The 15,772-nt window shown below is 42.0% G+C and overlaps 1 protein-coding gene across 3 annotated transcripts; it reads right to left on the reverse strand.

The window, feature by feature from the left end:
* Positions 1–370: 370 nt before the first annotated feature.
* Positions 371–11,641, reverse strand: hhla2b.2 (HERV-H LTR-associating 2b, tandem duplicate 2). Of its 3 annotated transcripts, none has more exons than XM_085287656.1 (6): positions 7,146–7,276; positions 6,280–6,594; positions 5,889–6,155; positions 3,869–4,165; positions 2,535–2,628; positions 371–1,388 (listed from the first exon to the last, which is right to left on the reverse strand). In XM_085287656.1, exons 1-6 carry the CDS (start codon positions 7,219–7,221, stop codon positions 1,241–1,243), a joined length of 1,197 nt encoding a protein of 398 aa, XP_085143782.1. In that variant the 5' UTR covers positions 7,222–7,276; the 3' UTR covers positions 371–1,240. The 3 variants fall into 3 exon arrangements, with proteins under 3 accessions (XP_085143782.1, XP_085143781.1, XP_085143780.1); XM_085287655.1 differs by lacking the exons at positions 371–1,388; positions 7,146–7,276 and adding exons at positions 1,420–1,622; positions 11,496–11,641; XM_085287654.1 differs by lacking the exon at positions 371–1,388 and adding an exon at positions 1,420–1,622 and having other exon boundaries at positions 7,146–7,274.
* Positions 11,642–15,772: the final 4,131 nt, after the last annotated feature.

Raw genomic sequence — 15,772 nt, forward strand, 5'->3', positions numbered from 1 at the left:
ATGTGAGCCTGGGGGCGGTAATGCGCTTTAACATTGGTTAAAGCGCATTGAGTAGAAGCTCAACATTGGTTGAGCTTCTACTCAAGGTCTTTTCTTCCAGTTCAGAGCAGAAATGTTTTTGTTAAGATACTGGATGTTGTGTTTTTCTCCACAATTTTAATTATAAGCTAGATACATTGCTGCTAACAGCAACAGGGATGAGTCAGTGAGTCAGTTGGACTTGTGAATCATGATTCATGAGTCAGTAAAGTGATTCTCCAGTATTGAACGATTCGCGCATCACTATTGATGATGTAATGTGATGTATCAAATGTGATACACTAAGTATCACAGGGTTGAAAAAATAAAGTCTCAGTTCTTCACTTACATATACATTATGACAGAAATCTTTATTGGCATGCGACCACTGTTTTTTAATTAAGACATTTACAGAAATTCACATTTTCATTCAAATTGTGCAAATATCAGCAAATTACAAACATATATCAATCGAAAAAGGCGTTTTTGAAATTTTTTAAATGGGAAACATTTCAGTGTTAAACATTAGGCCAGAAAAACGTCAGAGCGTGACGTCCCCCCTCTATAGAGGTCTGCATCAGCAGTTTAGATGCTGAACCTGATCTGTGTTTAGCTGTGTTGTGATCATAGTGATCATAATACTGTCAGAGTATTGGCCAAAAATGTTTTCTAGACTAAACAACATAAAAAACTAAGTGCTAAAAACTAATAATTAACATTATTTTAGCTGTTAGCTTACACACACAAACTAACAGCTGTGGCTGTTTTGAAACCTTTGTCTAAACTGACAGTTGGCCACATTTTCACTGGGATGTTTTCACTTCAGGTAAGAATAAAACTGGAGACAATTCTTGAAAGAAAAGGAATCAATTGAAGCATAAACACATTCAGCACATCCTTTAAACACAACAGATTGTCAAAGGCAAGACTGCTGATTTACAAACGTTGTTTTCAAGAGTTCTCAGTGATGGTCCTTCATCAAACATCTTTGAACAGACAAATATGCTTATGGTTCATTTCCCCACCTCTAATAATACTGATACAGCATGTTTAGTCTATCAATTGTTTCGTAGACTAAACAAGTACAAGTGAGTCAAGTTGAACTAGTTCTTGTAATTAAGACTTTGTCCACCAGGGGTCAGCATTTTTCAAATCACAGCAGCGTCTGATCTGAGCTGACTGCATACAGAGACTGTTGGTGAAAACAGCCTAATGGTTAACTCTACGTCACTATGTTTTTACTTTGTTCTTCATCAGGTAGTAAAATAAGGTTTCTCTTTGTTGTGACTCTGAACAAAACAGAGTCCATCCTGGTTTGTGACGACGATACAAAGGCCGCGTGTCTGTAGCGCGTTAGCAGCAGTGGGTAGCTGTATATTGTAATACACAGAAAAAGAAGGCTCATGTGATTATTGCTGTTCTATCCAACTGTCCTGCGGATGATTGATGAATCCTTTCTTAACTTCCTGATTATTAAATTTAGTACAATTAATGAATCAATGTAATATTAACTATGTATTAGAGACGTTGGCAATGATGAGGTAAACTCAGCTGATGCCATGAACAAAGGTTATGGATGAGGCTCGGCTTCATTACACAGTCACCTGCAAAATAAAAAGACAGTAAGACACATATTCGTCCTCAGAATAAGAAGGTCAGAAAGTCATTCATGTCTAATCTACAGTAGCTGTTACATCATATCAAGTAGAAAAATTTAGATTTTTTAAAATCTATTTATAGGATCCGTTAGTTTAGTATTCATTTTTCTGTATCCACAATGAATTAGTTTATTTCCTGTTTCATTAAGTTGTTTGTTTCTTGTTATATTTGTTATATATTTTTATTGTTTTTGTACTTCACTGATGTTTTTGGTGCTTTCTTTTCACCTTATTGTAAAAAACCCTGAGAGTTTCATTGTCTTGGTGCATGCTCAATCATCCAGGTAAGTAAATCTCCAAAAGTTGATTCTGCACGTAGCGTTTTGTGGGAGCAGACGTGCACCATAAACCTACACATACGGATCAGTATTTAAGGTTTGACTCTCGTCATCCACTGGAGCACAAACTGGGTGTCATCAGTAACATAGTTCCCGAGTTCCTTCATCTAAACTCTCTGCTTAAGATTAAGGAACTGACCTCCCAGCCCTTTGTTCCTTCAGTGGGCTGATTTCAGTCATTATGCAAATGTACTGTTTATAAGATTGAAACCTGCAGTCAGCTGAGACTGAAGAAGTCACTTGGATGAGTGACGAAACGTTTCTCCCACAAAACGCTACGTGCAGATGAACAGAATCAACTTTCTTTTTTTTTACTTGAACAAAAGTACCAGCTGTTCAATATTTATCAGCTCAAAGTGTGACATGAACAGATTAGTTTCCCTCATGATGGCAGAACGATGCAGACAGACCAGCACAAACAAACGCCATCACACTCTATGGTGTGTAGACACTGCAGTGATTCAACCCTGGACTATAAACAACTCAAAGTCAAACAAAGTGATTAAAGTGTAGCACAGACCTCCTGATGGAGATTAGGGCAGCGATCGACAGGCCGATCAATACCAGTCCACACATAACAGCTGTAGTAATGACTGCAGTGTTAGAGCGAGCCCCTGTGGAAAAATGTGTAATGAAAGTACAGTTACTAATCATAATGTTGGTGATTATCAAAGAATGTACATGATCTTTATAAGTATAAACACAGCTGACTTAATACTTCATACTAGTTTGCGCACCAGAATATTACTGTAATCCCGACAGGCTTGTTTTACTGCTGAATTATTCAAAAACTGAAGTGTATGATGACTAAGTGACAGTAAAACTTGCTGCTGCATCAGGATTAGTTATGTTTTCTGTTTTGGTTCAACTGACAGATTCACTTCCTCAATAAGCTTTAACTTGTTAACTGAACCATGAAGAGAGAAACCTGTAAAAAAGTCCATTTCCCCTCCAATTGTTCCCCTCACAGTCGCTCACATGTCTTATTTTAGGAAATTATGAGTAAAGCTCACGTGCAGTAATAACACGAGGTCATAGCTGCAGAAACACTGATAGGTTCACTTTTGATACAGTTACACTGAATCGCCGGTTCAATCCCTGGGCTCTCTGTCCTGGTCGTTGTGTCCCTGGGCAAGACACTTTACCCTACTTGCCTACTGGTGTTGGCCAGAGGGGCCGATGGCGCGATATGGCAGCCTCGCTTCTGTCAGTCTGCCCCAGGGCAGCTGTGGCTACAACTGTAGCTGCCTCCACCAGTGTGTGAATGTGAGAGTGAATGAATAGTGGTATTGTAAAGCGCTTTGGGTGCCTTGAAAAGCGCTATATAAATCCAATCCATTATTATTATTTCTGAGTAGAATAAGTCTTTGTCTGGCTGAATGTCCCCACTTTACAAATGCAATAATAAAAGCTCTGGCAGGTGCATGGTTACACATTTAGTCAGGACTCTACAGGTAAGAAGTTATTTGTTATGAGAAGTTGAGATTTTGGGTCATGTTGTTTCACTTTTTAAACCAATGCAAAGAAAATGTCCAAAATACACATTTAGTAGTTTATTTTATGCTTTTGTCCAATTATCCAAATTTATTTGCATAGCCACCCTGGGGCGCACAGACACTGGCGCCCTCTGACCACCACCAGTAGGCAATGGGTGAAGTGTCTTGCCCAAGGACACAACAACCGAGACTGCCCAAGCCGGGGCTCGAACCGGCAACCTTCCAATTACAAGGCGAACTCCCAACTCTTGAGCCACGATCGCCCAATGATTAATTAATTTCTTTAGAAATCTGGCTTTATCTGGTCATCAGCTGGGCAAGTTTCTCCCTGCAGTGTTTTATATCAGCTCGATCTTACCTTCAGTTATTCTCAGGTGGATGTGGGTAATGTGCGTCTCCTCAGCATTACTGAGCTTACAGGTGTACATCCCCTCCTGCTTTGTGGATAAGTCCTTTAGCATGAGGCTGCCTGACTTGGACACATTCTCCACCTTCTGCCTCCACCCGTCTGACACCGAGTAGGTGACGTCGGTCCAGGACTGGCTCAGGACGGTCTGAGTGTGGTTGAATCTCCAGAGGAGGGTGAAGTTGGTGAGTGAAGTGTTTGAGGGGGTGCAGGGGATTGTCACACCAGTGCTGGGACCACTGATATCAGCTGAAGGCATACAACGTAAATGATTAACAACAATATTAAAAACTACAGTCTTGGGAAATTACTAAGAGGTCCATGCAGCCCCAAGCAACACCGAGCCGAGGCGAGCACTCCCACACAGAGCGTCATGTATCCATGGTAATCAAAGGAGCTTGCAAAGAAAAGCATCTGGACTTCTTTAAGATACTTGAAGACGTTTTGCCTTAACGCCCACTCACATCCTGGGCCATCTGATCTCAGGAATTTGCATGATAAGGTGGGGCCAGGTTTCACAATGAACTCACCCGAAACTCTGGCTGATTGAGACCCACACCCAGTTTCACACCTTGGCTCAGGCAATTAGAGGATCATCAGGGGGTCCTTTTGTCCCTCTGTGGGGGGAAACTCCCACTAGGTTTATATCTGGGACTCTCCACCATTTGACCTTAGAACTGAAGAAGCTTCTTGGATGAGAGGTGAAACGTCTTCAAGTAACTTAAAGAAGTCCAGACGCTTTTCTTTGCAAGCTCCTTTGACTACGATGACCTGGATGACTGAGAACCTTCACAGACATATCCATGGTAACCACATAGTGAACCCTCACCAGCCAAAAGACCCCAGCAAAGAGCGTTGTCCAACACTCATCAGTGATGTGATATTTGCTTGAGTTTTCAGGTTCTGTTGCCACAGCATCTTACAATGCAGAGAAGACAGAATGCAATTGGACGAGAAGCGAAACTTAAACTCACCGGCAAAAGTTAAGGATACAAAGTTTGTGTTTGGTGATTTTAATTCTGTAACAAAAAGCAGGAAAAATGGTAAAGAAGAGGAGTCCTGACTCTGAGGGACTCTCAGACAGCCATGAATTTGGGATATCAACAGGAACTCGTGATGTCGTCTACGAATGTCATCACACACCCACTGTTGTGCTTCACTTCTAGAACAAAACATCCAAGTCAATATCCTCAGATATTTGTAACAGGGTATCAGACTGATCCATGCTGCACTGTTCCTCCTGAAGCTTGGAGTCTTCCTAAAAGTATCGTAGCACGGACCTTCCCAGGATGGCTGAGAAATGTGAACCCTCTGGTTCCTCTGTGGATCCAGAGCACCAATCCGGAGGAGCTGTCCCCAAACCCCCACTGATGTCACCCAGGAGAAGCCTTCAAGACCCAAAGCCTAAAAGAACTTGAGTTGAATTTCATCCACCTCAGTGCACCAACCACCAAACAGCTTAATAAATACCTCAGTGACCTCTGCCCCGCTGGCAGACCAATCTTCCTTGTTTTCACTGAGCTCATATAGACCCCTGCAGCTGAGCCCTCCACATACTGATATATGTATGTTATTACTGATATTTAAAGAAATTCCTGTATTTTCTAACAGTGTTTTGATGAGAGAGAGCTCAACAGTTTTTTCTTCTTTTTTGCATAAACCACATCCAAAGTCCGCCTTTAACTTTTCTGCTTTTTGATCATTCTGGTGCGCCTTGTTCATCTTGACACTTTTTAAAGGTCCACAGTCTTTGTGTGGATGCTGCATTTTATCTGAAAGTGCACGGTGACGAAGATACATCACGGATAGAGATTTCCTTGCATTGTTTCATCAGGATAGATAAACAGGTTTTGTGTTTTTTGTTTGTTTGTTTTAATTTTACAGACAACATATTTAATGCAGTTTTCCTTCATATTTTTCCTAGTTATCTACGTCCCATCTGCAGTTCTCCTAGTTTGGTTGAAATACTCACATAGTCTCTGCAGAGTGGCTCTCCTCCTGTTCCTGCGAGTGCTGATGGTGCAGATAAAGAGCAGGTGATAAACACCGGCTGAAAGCATCTGAGAGCTGCTGATGTTGTAAAGCAGCTGCTCAGTCCGCTCGACTGTGGTGGTGTTAGTGAAGGTGATGTTGGATGGAGGGCTTGTGGACCAGGTGAGCTGAGGTTCAGGGTAGATCCCCTCTGACCTGCAACTGATCCTGTTTTCAACCTGATTCATTTTGACCTTATTAACTGGAGCTGCAACAAAAAATCACGGATCAAAAACTCATCATTAATCTGATGACAAAAATGAACACAAAATCTTCATTCATCTGACAGTGCACGGAGAACTGAGCTGATGTTCACTGCAAGTTTCTCCTACCGTCCACTTTTAGGTTGACAAATGACTCCTGGTTTCCCGTGATGGTGCTGGTGTGGCACTTATATCTGCCCTCATCCTGAACCTCCACACTTGTCAGCTGGAGTGAGGCATTTCCACTGGAGATCTGGTCCTTGAACAGTGAAGTCCTGTTTCTGTAGTACTGGTCCTGGTTTCCAAGCTGGTCTCTGCTGTAGTAGAATGAGTGGACATGAAGGTCTCTTGGTGTCTTAAACCAGTGGATGACGATTTCATTCCCAATCTTGAAACTGCACGGTAAGACGCATCTCTCCATGAAAACACAGGACACCTCAGTATCTGAAACATCAGAACAGACAAACACTAAAATTAAACACATACAGCGGCTTGCAAAAGTATTCGTCCCCTTGAACTTTTCCACAAACATGAATCAATTTGATTGGAATTCCACGTGAAAGACCCACACAAAGTGGTGAACACGTGAGAAGTGGAACGAAAATCATACATGACTCCAAACATTTTTTACAAATAAATAACTGCAAAGTGGGGTGTGCGTAATTATTCAGCCCCCTTTGGTCTGAGTGCAGTCAGTTGCCCATAGACGCTGCCTGATGAGTGCTAATGACTAAACAGAGTGCACCTGTGTATGATCTAATGTCAGTACAAATACAGCTGTTCTGTGACGGCCTCGGAGGTTGTCTAAGAGAATATTGTGAGCAACAACACCATGAAGTCCAAAGAACACACCAGACAGGTCAGGGATAAAGTTATTGAGAAATTTAAAGCAGGCTTAGGCTACAAAAAGATTTCCCAAGCCTTGAACATCCCACGGAGCACTGTTCAAGCCATCATTCAGAAATGGAAGGAGTCCGGCACAACTGTAAACCTACCAAGACAAGGCCGTCCACCTAAACTCACAGGCCGAACGAGGAGAGCGCTGATCAGAAATGCAGCCAAGAGGCCCATGGTGACTCTGGACGAGCTGCAGAGATCTACAGCTCAGGTGGGGGAATCTGTCCATAGCACAACTATTAGTATCTGACCCACCTGGCCTTTTTGACAGCCACGTCTGGCCCATGTACCTGAAACATAAGAACATCTAACTTTAAAATATTAGAAATAAGCTTGCCTAAGAGTTCAGGCTGTGTTGAAGAATAAATATGGTCAAACCAAACGTTGACTTTCAAGCATGTTACAGTTGTGTAAATGCCGATTTTGCCCTATATGCTGTATTTCCATGAATGTTTGCAAATTCCTCAATTTTTCTAGTGAATTATAAAAACACGAGTGGTGGCTCAAAACCTTTACACAGCACTGTATACGTAACAGCTGCAGCACTTCTTCCTGCAAAGGTTACATGTTGTAACTTCGTACTGTTACTAGAGGAGAGCTTAAAAATTGTGTTGGACAGCCATTATTTCTGTCTTAATGGACAACTCCCACTAGGGTTTAAATAGTGGGAGATTTACCCGAGGCACTGACCAGAGGGCAGCAGTCAAACAGGTGGTGGACGGGGTGCGAGAGGTCACCTGAGATAGTCCTGCTTTTTCTGACACAGGAGGATCTGGCCATGGCCTCCAGGGGTCGCAGAGGGCAGCCAGTGATTTTTGGGCAGTGTTAATTACCCTCTGAGCAGCCTGTTCTCAGTCGTGGCCCCTGCACATCTAGCTCCAAACACCCAGGCAGGAGGAGAGCACGCTCTCTTCTTGAAAATGGCTGTGAGTTCACTGCTATAAAACGACAGCCAATAAAGCAACTATGAGATGTGGTGGAACGGCAGATTCACATCACGGATCTGACAAATCTCCAGCAGCTGTGAGAAGCTATCAAGTCAACGTGGAACAGAATCTCAGAGGAGGGTTTCCAGAAAATAGCTGCGTCTTTGTAATGAAGGATGAAGGCAGCTCTGAAGGCAAGAGGACGCAACAAGATGTACCTGCTGGTGATGAGTGTGTGCAGGCTATTACATTTGTATTCATGTTGGACAGTCGGCTGTGATTTATCGAACTTCTCTTGTTTGAAATCTGCTCTTACGTTTGGTTCAGTTCACTAAGTGAAACAGATTTTGAGTGATGGGATTCTTAGTTTCGGTCTTTGTAATCAAACATTTTGACTGTAGGTCTCAGACATTATTAACAGGCACGTGCAGAGGGGGGGCTAGAGGGGCTTGAGCACCCGCCCCTTTCCTGATGAGTGCCCAAAGTGCCCTTTTGTTGAGGCAACTTTTAAAAGATTTTTTTTTGTGTGTGTGTGTGTGTGTGCGCGTGCGGAGTCCTGTCTGTGCCCCTCAACAATGTTATATTTAACTATTAATCACAGTTTTGCTAAATAAAAGGATCTGGCTTGCATCAGTCACATGATCACATTTAACCAATGATCGCCCTTGACGGCAGAACGCGCTGGTTACGAGCCGGGAACGAGCTCACAAAGAGCACGCGCATTTTTAGCGGTCCAGAGCTGTAGGAGAAACACAAGTTAACTCAGAGACACAGACTGATGCGACACAACCAGTAAGTAGGTGTACAGCGTACACTGTAGTGTGTAGCACACAGGAGTATTAGCTTATTACGTACACGTTGGTAAGCTGTCTTGTGGCAACTGACGAACTGAAACAAACGAGCGTGCTGTGTGTGCAACAGCGCGACAAACATTACCTGTCCTTTTATTAACTGCACAGGTAGTGCTGGTCACAGCTGCTGGCTACCTGTGTAAGGCTGTCATGGGTCTGTAGCTCTGTCACCGTTTTAGGGAACATATTTAGTTTTAAAGTAAGTTTCCGGGCTTTTCCTGCCTTTCTGGAGGGATTATATTTCACTAAAAACAATCTAATATGCATGTCCACATAATTATGCATTATTATAATATTTTAAAAAACACACGCTGTATTTTAAAGAACATACATTAAGAAGCAGATTATATTGGTAAATGGTAAATGGCCTGTATTTATATAGCGCTTTACTAGTCCCTAAGGACCCCAAAGCGCTTTACATATCCAGTCATCCACCCGTTCACACACACATTCGCACACTGGTGATGGCAAGCTACATTGTAACCACAGCCACCCTGGGGCGCACTGACAGAGGCGAGGCTGCCGGACACTGGCGCCACCGGGCCCTCTGACCACCACCAGTAGGCAACAGGTGAAGTGTCTTGCCCAAGGACACAACGACCGAGACTGTCCGAGCCGGGGCTCGAACCGGCAACCTTCCGATTACAAGGCGAACTCCCAACTCTTGAGCCACGATCGAGATTTATATTTTAAATAAGACAAAATTAGGATTTTACAGCAGTAACATGATTGTATCTCTACAGTTTAAACATGTAATAAGCTTTGCCCTGCACAGAGTGGATAGTGAAACAAATGGAATCATCATAATGACATTATTTCATATTTATTACTTCCCCCTCCTCATTGCTTTATTATTGTAGCTCTAGTAATAAATAATAATGTAAGGATTCTGGATCAGCACCATGATGCCCATAGTATATACAGTATTCTGAAGAAGGTCTAAAATGTCACTGTGTGTGCGTGCATGTGTTTGTTTTATGTATATGGATTTTTAAAAAAAATATTACTCATGATATAACATTGTCCAGACATGGCTGGTAAGGACATGAGGAGGAAACAGCAGAGCTGTGTGAGGCTACTAAAGGCAGTGCTATAACATTTTTCTGTCATCATTTTATTACAGATTAAGTGCAAGAGTTGTTAGGTGTGGATAATTAGCTTATAGTTTATTGCAATAGCAAGTTGTGCCTTGTTCTCAGATGGACAGCAAGTGGAGAGTGATATATGAAATGATGGGATGGAAGGAAGAAGAGAAGCAAAGAGTGAGTCACAGGCAGAGTCTAAATTATTTCTCACAGTTTTTTGTTGCCTTATGGTTCAAAGCGCTGTCACCAATCTTTGCATTTTGTTATTATCTCATGACACTTGTTTAATCAGCTACCATCTCTCCTATGGACTTTTTAATGCCTACAGTCTCAGATCAACACAGCCCTGCCCACCAGCACTATCCACAGCAACCCCTCAACAGCAACATTGTACCCATCAGGTAAAGCATCGGCTACGTTTGCTTTGCCTTGTTGCCCATATTAGATTCTTGATGAATGTGTTGTTGTTGTTATTCAGCCTGGTTCAATGTGCCCCTTTAAACCTCTCTGCACGGCCCTGATTATTAACATTGTGTCTAACCCTGAGTGTGAGCTTGTTATTACAGCCTGTACTCTTTTAATTATTGTAGATCTTTAGCTATGTTGTGTTTTGATATGCTGTATTTTTACAACCTAAATTACAGAACTTGGACTTCTGTTTAATATTTTGTAAGTGAAAGCGGGCGGACTGATTGGAAAGCAAACTGAAATGTTTAAAGTACTTAGAATGAGGTTTTCAGAAGAGGAAGGGAAAAAGGAAGTAACATTGATACTTGATCTTCGCAAATATTCAGACATAAGGACTTCAGTGTTCAGAGATTTCAGTTACTGATTATATTTACATGATTAACAAGCACAGTGATGCATGTCTCCTCTAAGCCCCAATAACCAAACTACAGTTTCCTCTAATAATCAAAGTTAACTATGGAGCCCATTCACTGACGTGCCGTCCAGACTCGTGTAACTGGCTTTGGCTACGAATAAAAGCCGAGATGTGCTTTTGCTGCTGTCCCATTGTAGTCGCTCAGGAAGAGGACGTCTCCCACCCAGCCCGACCGTTAACTTCTCCGCTTTAAAAGCATTTCCAGACCCACTGATAAATACGACGCATTACTCAAATCCTGACTGCGACATCATGTCTACGTTTAGATTTTTGTTCAGCCTGCTGAGATTTTCAGGGCTTTCCCTCCGTCGCAGGAAATCCCGTGTAGTCGGGCTGAGTTTGTTTCCTGATTTTTAATGTTTTTAACTAAAAAGTTTATGCGTCTTTTGAAGAACACAGACGCCAAGCTTCTTATTACAGCCTGTACTCTGTTAAGATGCTTATTGTAGATCTTTATTTTCGTTACTTCTAAGCAAAAGTTCGTTGGTTCAGTTCCAGCCAGGGATAATAAATAAATAGATAAATGAACAAACCCCGCCTTGTCACGAGGGAGCAGTAAATGCCTTCACGAAACATCGAAAGAAGTCCAGTCGCAGAGCCAAAGCGTGAAAACTGAATACAGTGAAAAGTTTCGACCAAGTTCCCCAAAATGTTTTTTTTTTTACAAACGCTCTGATCAACTGACAGCAAACATCTCACTCACCTCCATCTACAATCGTCAGAAAGATCCAGAGCAACAAATACGAGCTCCGTTGACGCACCATTACTGTTACTGTAGCCGTCGCATTGAAATGTAATTATTTTGTGATTGCAATGTTCAAACTTTGGTGTTTAATCTGGATTCATGTTGTGTTGTCGCCACCTACTGGTTGGCCTGAGTGTGGCGCTTTGTGGTGCGCATGCTTTGGGGTGATGCTCAATTAAGTGCACGTGTCACCAGAGACTGAAGGCTCGAGCCAGAAAGAGAATGCTGGCCTGTGTAAAGGGTGGAAATATAGAAGATATGGACTACAATTGCTCATGAATGTTCAGTAGAAAGGCGCACACGGTATGTTGGTGCATTTACTTTGTGTGTATGTTTTATTTGAGTTGTAATTTTTGTTCTGCTGATGTAATATCCGTGTTTTTCATTGATCGTTTCACCATAGTTTTTCACGGTGTTTGCTGGTGAAAAGAAGATTAAAATACTGGCTGAACATCAGTTGGAGCATGGCCCTTTATTCTACTTCGAACATGAAAAACCTTCAGGAGCAGTTACAGTTACATTCTCCGCTGTGTCCCGCCTCCTCACCAGGGACCTACTGTCCACAGTTTTCTTTTAAATCAAATCAAATCACTTTTATTGTCACATCACATGTGCAGGTACATTGGTACAGCACATGTGAGTGAAATTCTTGTGTGCGAGCTTCACAAGCAACAGAGTTGTGCAAAATACAATAATGTAAACAAGCAAAATACAAGAATGGCTACATCTGAAATAATAGTATATGCATTTCTGGATGTGTATACTAAATATTTTTCTACACGTGTGTGTGTGTGTGTGTGTGTGTGTGTGTGTGTGTGTGTATACACATATTTTACAAATTAAATAGAGTAAACAATAAATAAAATATATAAAATATACAGAGTTGAGACATGTGCAAAACAGTGGCATTACTGTACAGTATGGAATGCATAATGTTGAAGTTCCAGTAGTGAAGCTGAGGTGTCTATGAAGTGTTCAGCAGTCTGATGGCCTGATGGAAGAAGCTGTCTCTCAGTCTGCTGGTACGGGACCGGATGCTGCAGAACCTCCTTCCTGATGGAAGCAGTCTGAACAGTTTATGGCTGGGGTGACTGGAGTCCTTGATGATCCTCCCCGCTTTCCTCAGGCACCGCTTCCTGTAGATGTCTTGGAGGGAGGGAAGCTCACCTCCAATTATCCGTTCAGAGCACCGCACTACTCGCTGGAGAGCTTTGCGGTTGTAGGCGGTGCTGTTGCCATACCAGGTGGTGATGCATCCAGTGAGGATGCTCTCAATGGCACAGTGATAGAAGGTCCTGAGGATGCGGGGGCTCATGCCGAATCTTTTCAGTCTCCTGAGAAAGAAGAGGCGCTGCTGCGCCTTCTTCACTGTTTTGTTTGTGTGTACTGACCACGTAAGATCCTCAGCCAGGTGTACGCCAAGGAACCGGAAGCTGCTCACTCTCTCCACAGCAGCGCCGCTGATGGTGATGGGGGTGTGTACTTCTCTGCACCTCCGGAAGTCCACTATCAACTCCTTTGTCTTTGTGACGTTGAGGGTGAGATGGTTGTCTTGACACCAGTGGGTCAGGGCGCTGACCTCCTCCCTGTAGGCCGTCTCATCACCGTTGGTGATAAGACCCACCACTGTAGTGTCGTCCGCAAACTTCACAATGATGTTGGAGCTGTTAGTGGCCGTGCAGTCGTAGGTGTAGAGTGAGTATAGTATAGTTTACATGAGGTGGATGAAGTCAAACACAAAGCTCCCTGTAGTCAAAGTTTTTTTTCATTAACGTTTTCATTAAAATCATGAAAGTTATGGTGCAGTGACTGTTTTTATGTTTCTTTAAATTCAGAACCATAATTCCTGCTGCAAAGGTTAAAAAGGGGCCTGTTTACACATGCAAGTGAAGTTACGGGCATGAAATACACTTCAGACTGTGTTACAGGTCAAAATGAATAATATGCGATATTCAACTCAAAAACAAACTTATTAAATCTGCGGGGGTTTTTGTAACTTGTCGTGTTATTTTCTGTTGAACACCCATTTGCATATTTCGTCACCAAAAACTCTCCCAAACAAACCAGAAAATGTTGCAGGATCATCGGATTAAACATGTAACTGGTTTTCAAAGCTGTGGGACAAATCTGCAACAGAAACAAGAAAAATGATTTAATGTGATGGGTCCTGCAACACTGACGCACCGACGCATGTATCAAGCTCACATAGCAAAGCCTGCGTGCGTCGCTTTAAGAAAAAGTCACGTGATCGACACAGCTGCAGTATCGCTCATTGCCAACGACCCAATCTGTGTTTAAAAGGTACCGCATCTGCATCTGTCAACGGAATGAGTCGCCACCAAAAAACACAAAATTACTCTCGCAAAGATTAAAAAAATAAAAAATAATCATCTCTCCATAACAAAATGGAGCCCGAAAGAAAAAGAAATGTTTCTGCTGTGTGGGATCATTTTGATCTTTTAACTGCAAATAAGGTAATAGTTTGTCTGTCTTTGTTTCAGTGTAACCTATCATAATAGGAAAAACAGCAATGTGACTTGAAGTGTAAATTATTTATTTCATTTTATGCAGGTTAAATGTCGCATCTGTTCTGCGGAGCTTTCTTACACAAACAAAAGCACCTCCTCAGTGTTTAGGCATTACAGAGCCAAACATGAAAATGAGGAGACAAACACACCGAGGATGAACACTGGTGGGCCTATATAGACACTGAACATCTTTATCATCATTTGTTTTAATTAATATGTGTTTTATTATTTTCATCTAGGAAGACTGTTCTGGACCAGGCAGTCCTGAATTTTATTATAAAGGACTGCCAACCCCTTAGTATTGTGGAGAGTGTCGGAGAGAAAAATTCCAAGATCAGAGGATCCTTTAACGTACTGGGGGGAAAGGAAGACATATTATCAGAACCTTATCCACCTGGCTTTACAGTTTTTGTGTAGCCCAGCTTCATCTGTGCCTGTGAGTTTTCCAAAGCTGTGGAAATGGTGCAAAAAAAAAAAAATGCAATAGACTGAATTCAAAAACATTGGATAAACTTTTTTTTCTGAATAGAAATTTATAATAAACTCTGAGTCAAATGGGTAACATTACATTCACAATACTTTCATTTTAATTTTCACTTAATGTCATTCACAATATATTTGTAGAGTATAAAATAAAGATGTGTAAAATATTTGCAATGTAAAAGATATAAAATGATTCCATGGAAAGTACAATACCTTACAGTGTACAAGTGTGACTTGGCCATTGAATCAGTGTCTGTTGTGAGTCTCAAGTTGCCTGCAATGGTATTTAAGGTCCAGCAGGTGTCAGCATGGAGCAAAACAGCAACACTGTGTCGACACAGCATGGATACAGTTTGTGCTGAAACGCTTCACGAGGCCTCATCTACCCATCGCTACACGAAACCGAACATGACCGTATTCAGTCATAGTCCCCTGACCTGTAAAGCATCATCGATGCAAGCAGCATGTAAATTCAAAAGACGGCATAATATCATTTTACCTCTTTTCTTCGTCCAGTGCAGAACCACACCAGCTGCTGTCGCTGATAATGCAATGACCAAAATGTGCTTTTGGTATATAGGTTTTGCCTTCTGCACTTAAGATGCGTTTAGATGAGGCCTGCTGGCTTTTAATTCAATCACCATTTTCTGCACAGCTGTCACATGACTACACTCAGACATCACGCAGACTTCATTACAGGGAGATAAAAGATTAAAGATCTGCTTAATTGCAAAGAAAGCCTTTCAGATGTATCTTTTAGAAAAGTTCAGGGCTGCAGTGAGTGTGAGTCCAGGTCACATGCCCCAGCAGAGGGAGTGTTCGCCCAGGGCGCCAAACAGGCTAGGACCGCCACTGACGCCACAAAATGTTGAAGTCCTTCTCTTAAAGCTCTTTAGCCTTTTCGGTTAGTGTTCATACTCTTTCGCTTTTATGAGCAGTCTGTAGTTCTGTAATTTGCTCAGCATCATCTTCTTCCACTGCAGTAAGTGGTACAGCATAGTGCTCTTGGAGATCTTTGTCAACCGTCTTGTGAGTATAGTTAAATGTCATTTAATGGTCTGTGTTTAGATTTCAAAATCCTTAAGTATTACTCTGGGGTTACTGTTGCATATACTTTAGCTGTAATGACATTCACTCTTAATGCAGATGCGTTTGTACTGAAAGAACCCTGCGAACTTCACTCATAGTTCGACCTTAAACTGCAGCTCATAGCTGCCTTAAACA

The sequence above is a fragment of the Mchenga conophoros genome, linkage group LG9 (genome assembly GCF_057382185.1).
Source record: "Mchenga conophoros isolate Kocher_MC1m ecotype Shallow Benthic linkage group LG9, M_conophoros_male_GT1.1, whole genome shotgun sequence".
NCBI classification, from domain to species: domain Eukaryota; kingdom Metazoa; phylum Chordata; class Actinopteri; order Cichliformes; family Cichlidae; genus Mchenga; species Mchenga conophoros.

Excerpts from the sequence above, each read along its gene's own strand:
- hhla2b.2 (XM_085287656.1), bottom strand. The coding sequence starts at position 7,221 with ATGGGCCTCTTGGCTGCATTTCTGATCAGCGCTCTCCTCGTTCGGCCT. Across the intron at positions 6,156-6,279 it reads TGTCAACCTAAAAGTGGACG|CTCCAGTTAATAAGGTCAAA; the intron begins GTAGGAGAAACT and ends TTTTTGTTGCAG. Across the intron at positions 4,166-5,888 it reads AGCCACTCTGCAGAGACTAT|CTGATATCAGTGGTCCCAGC; the intron begins GTGAGTATTTCA and ends GTATGCCTTCAG.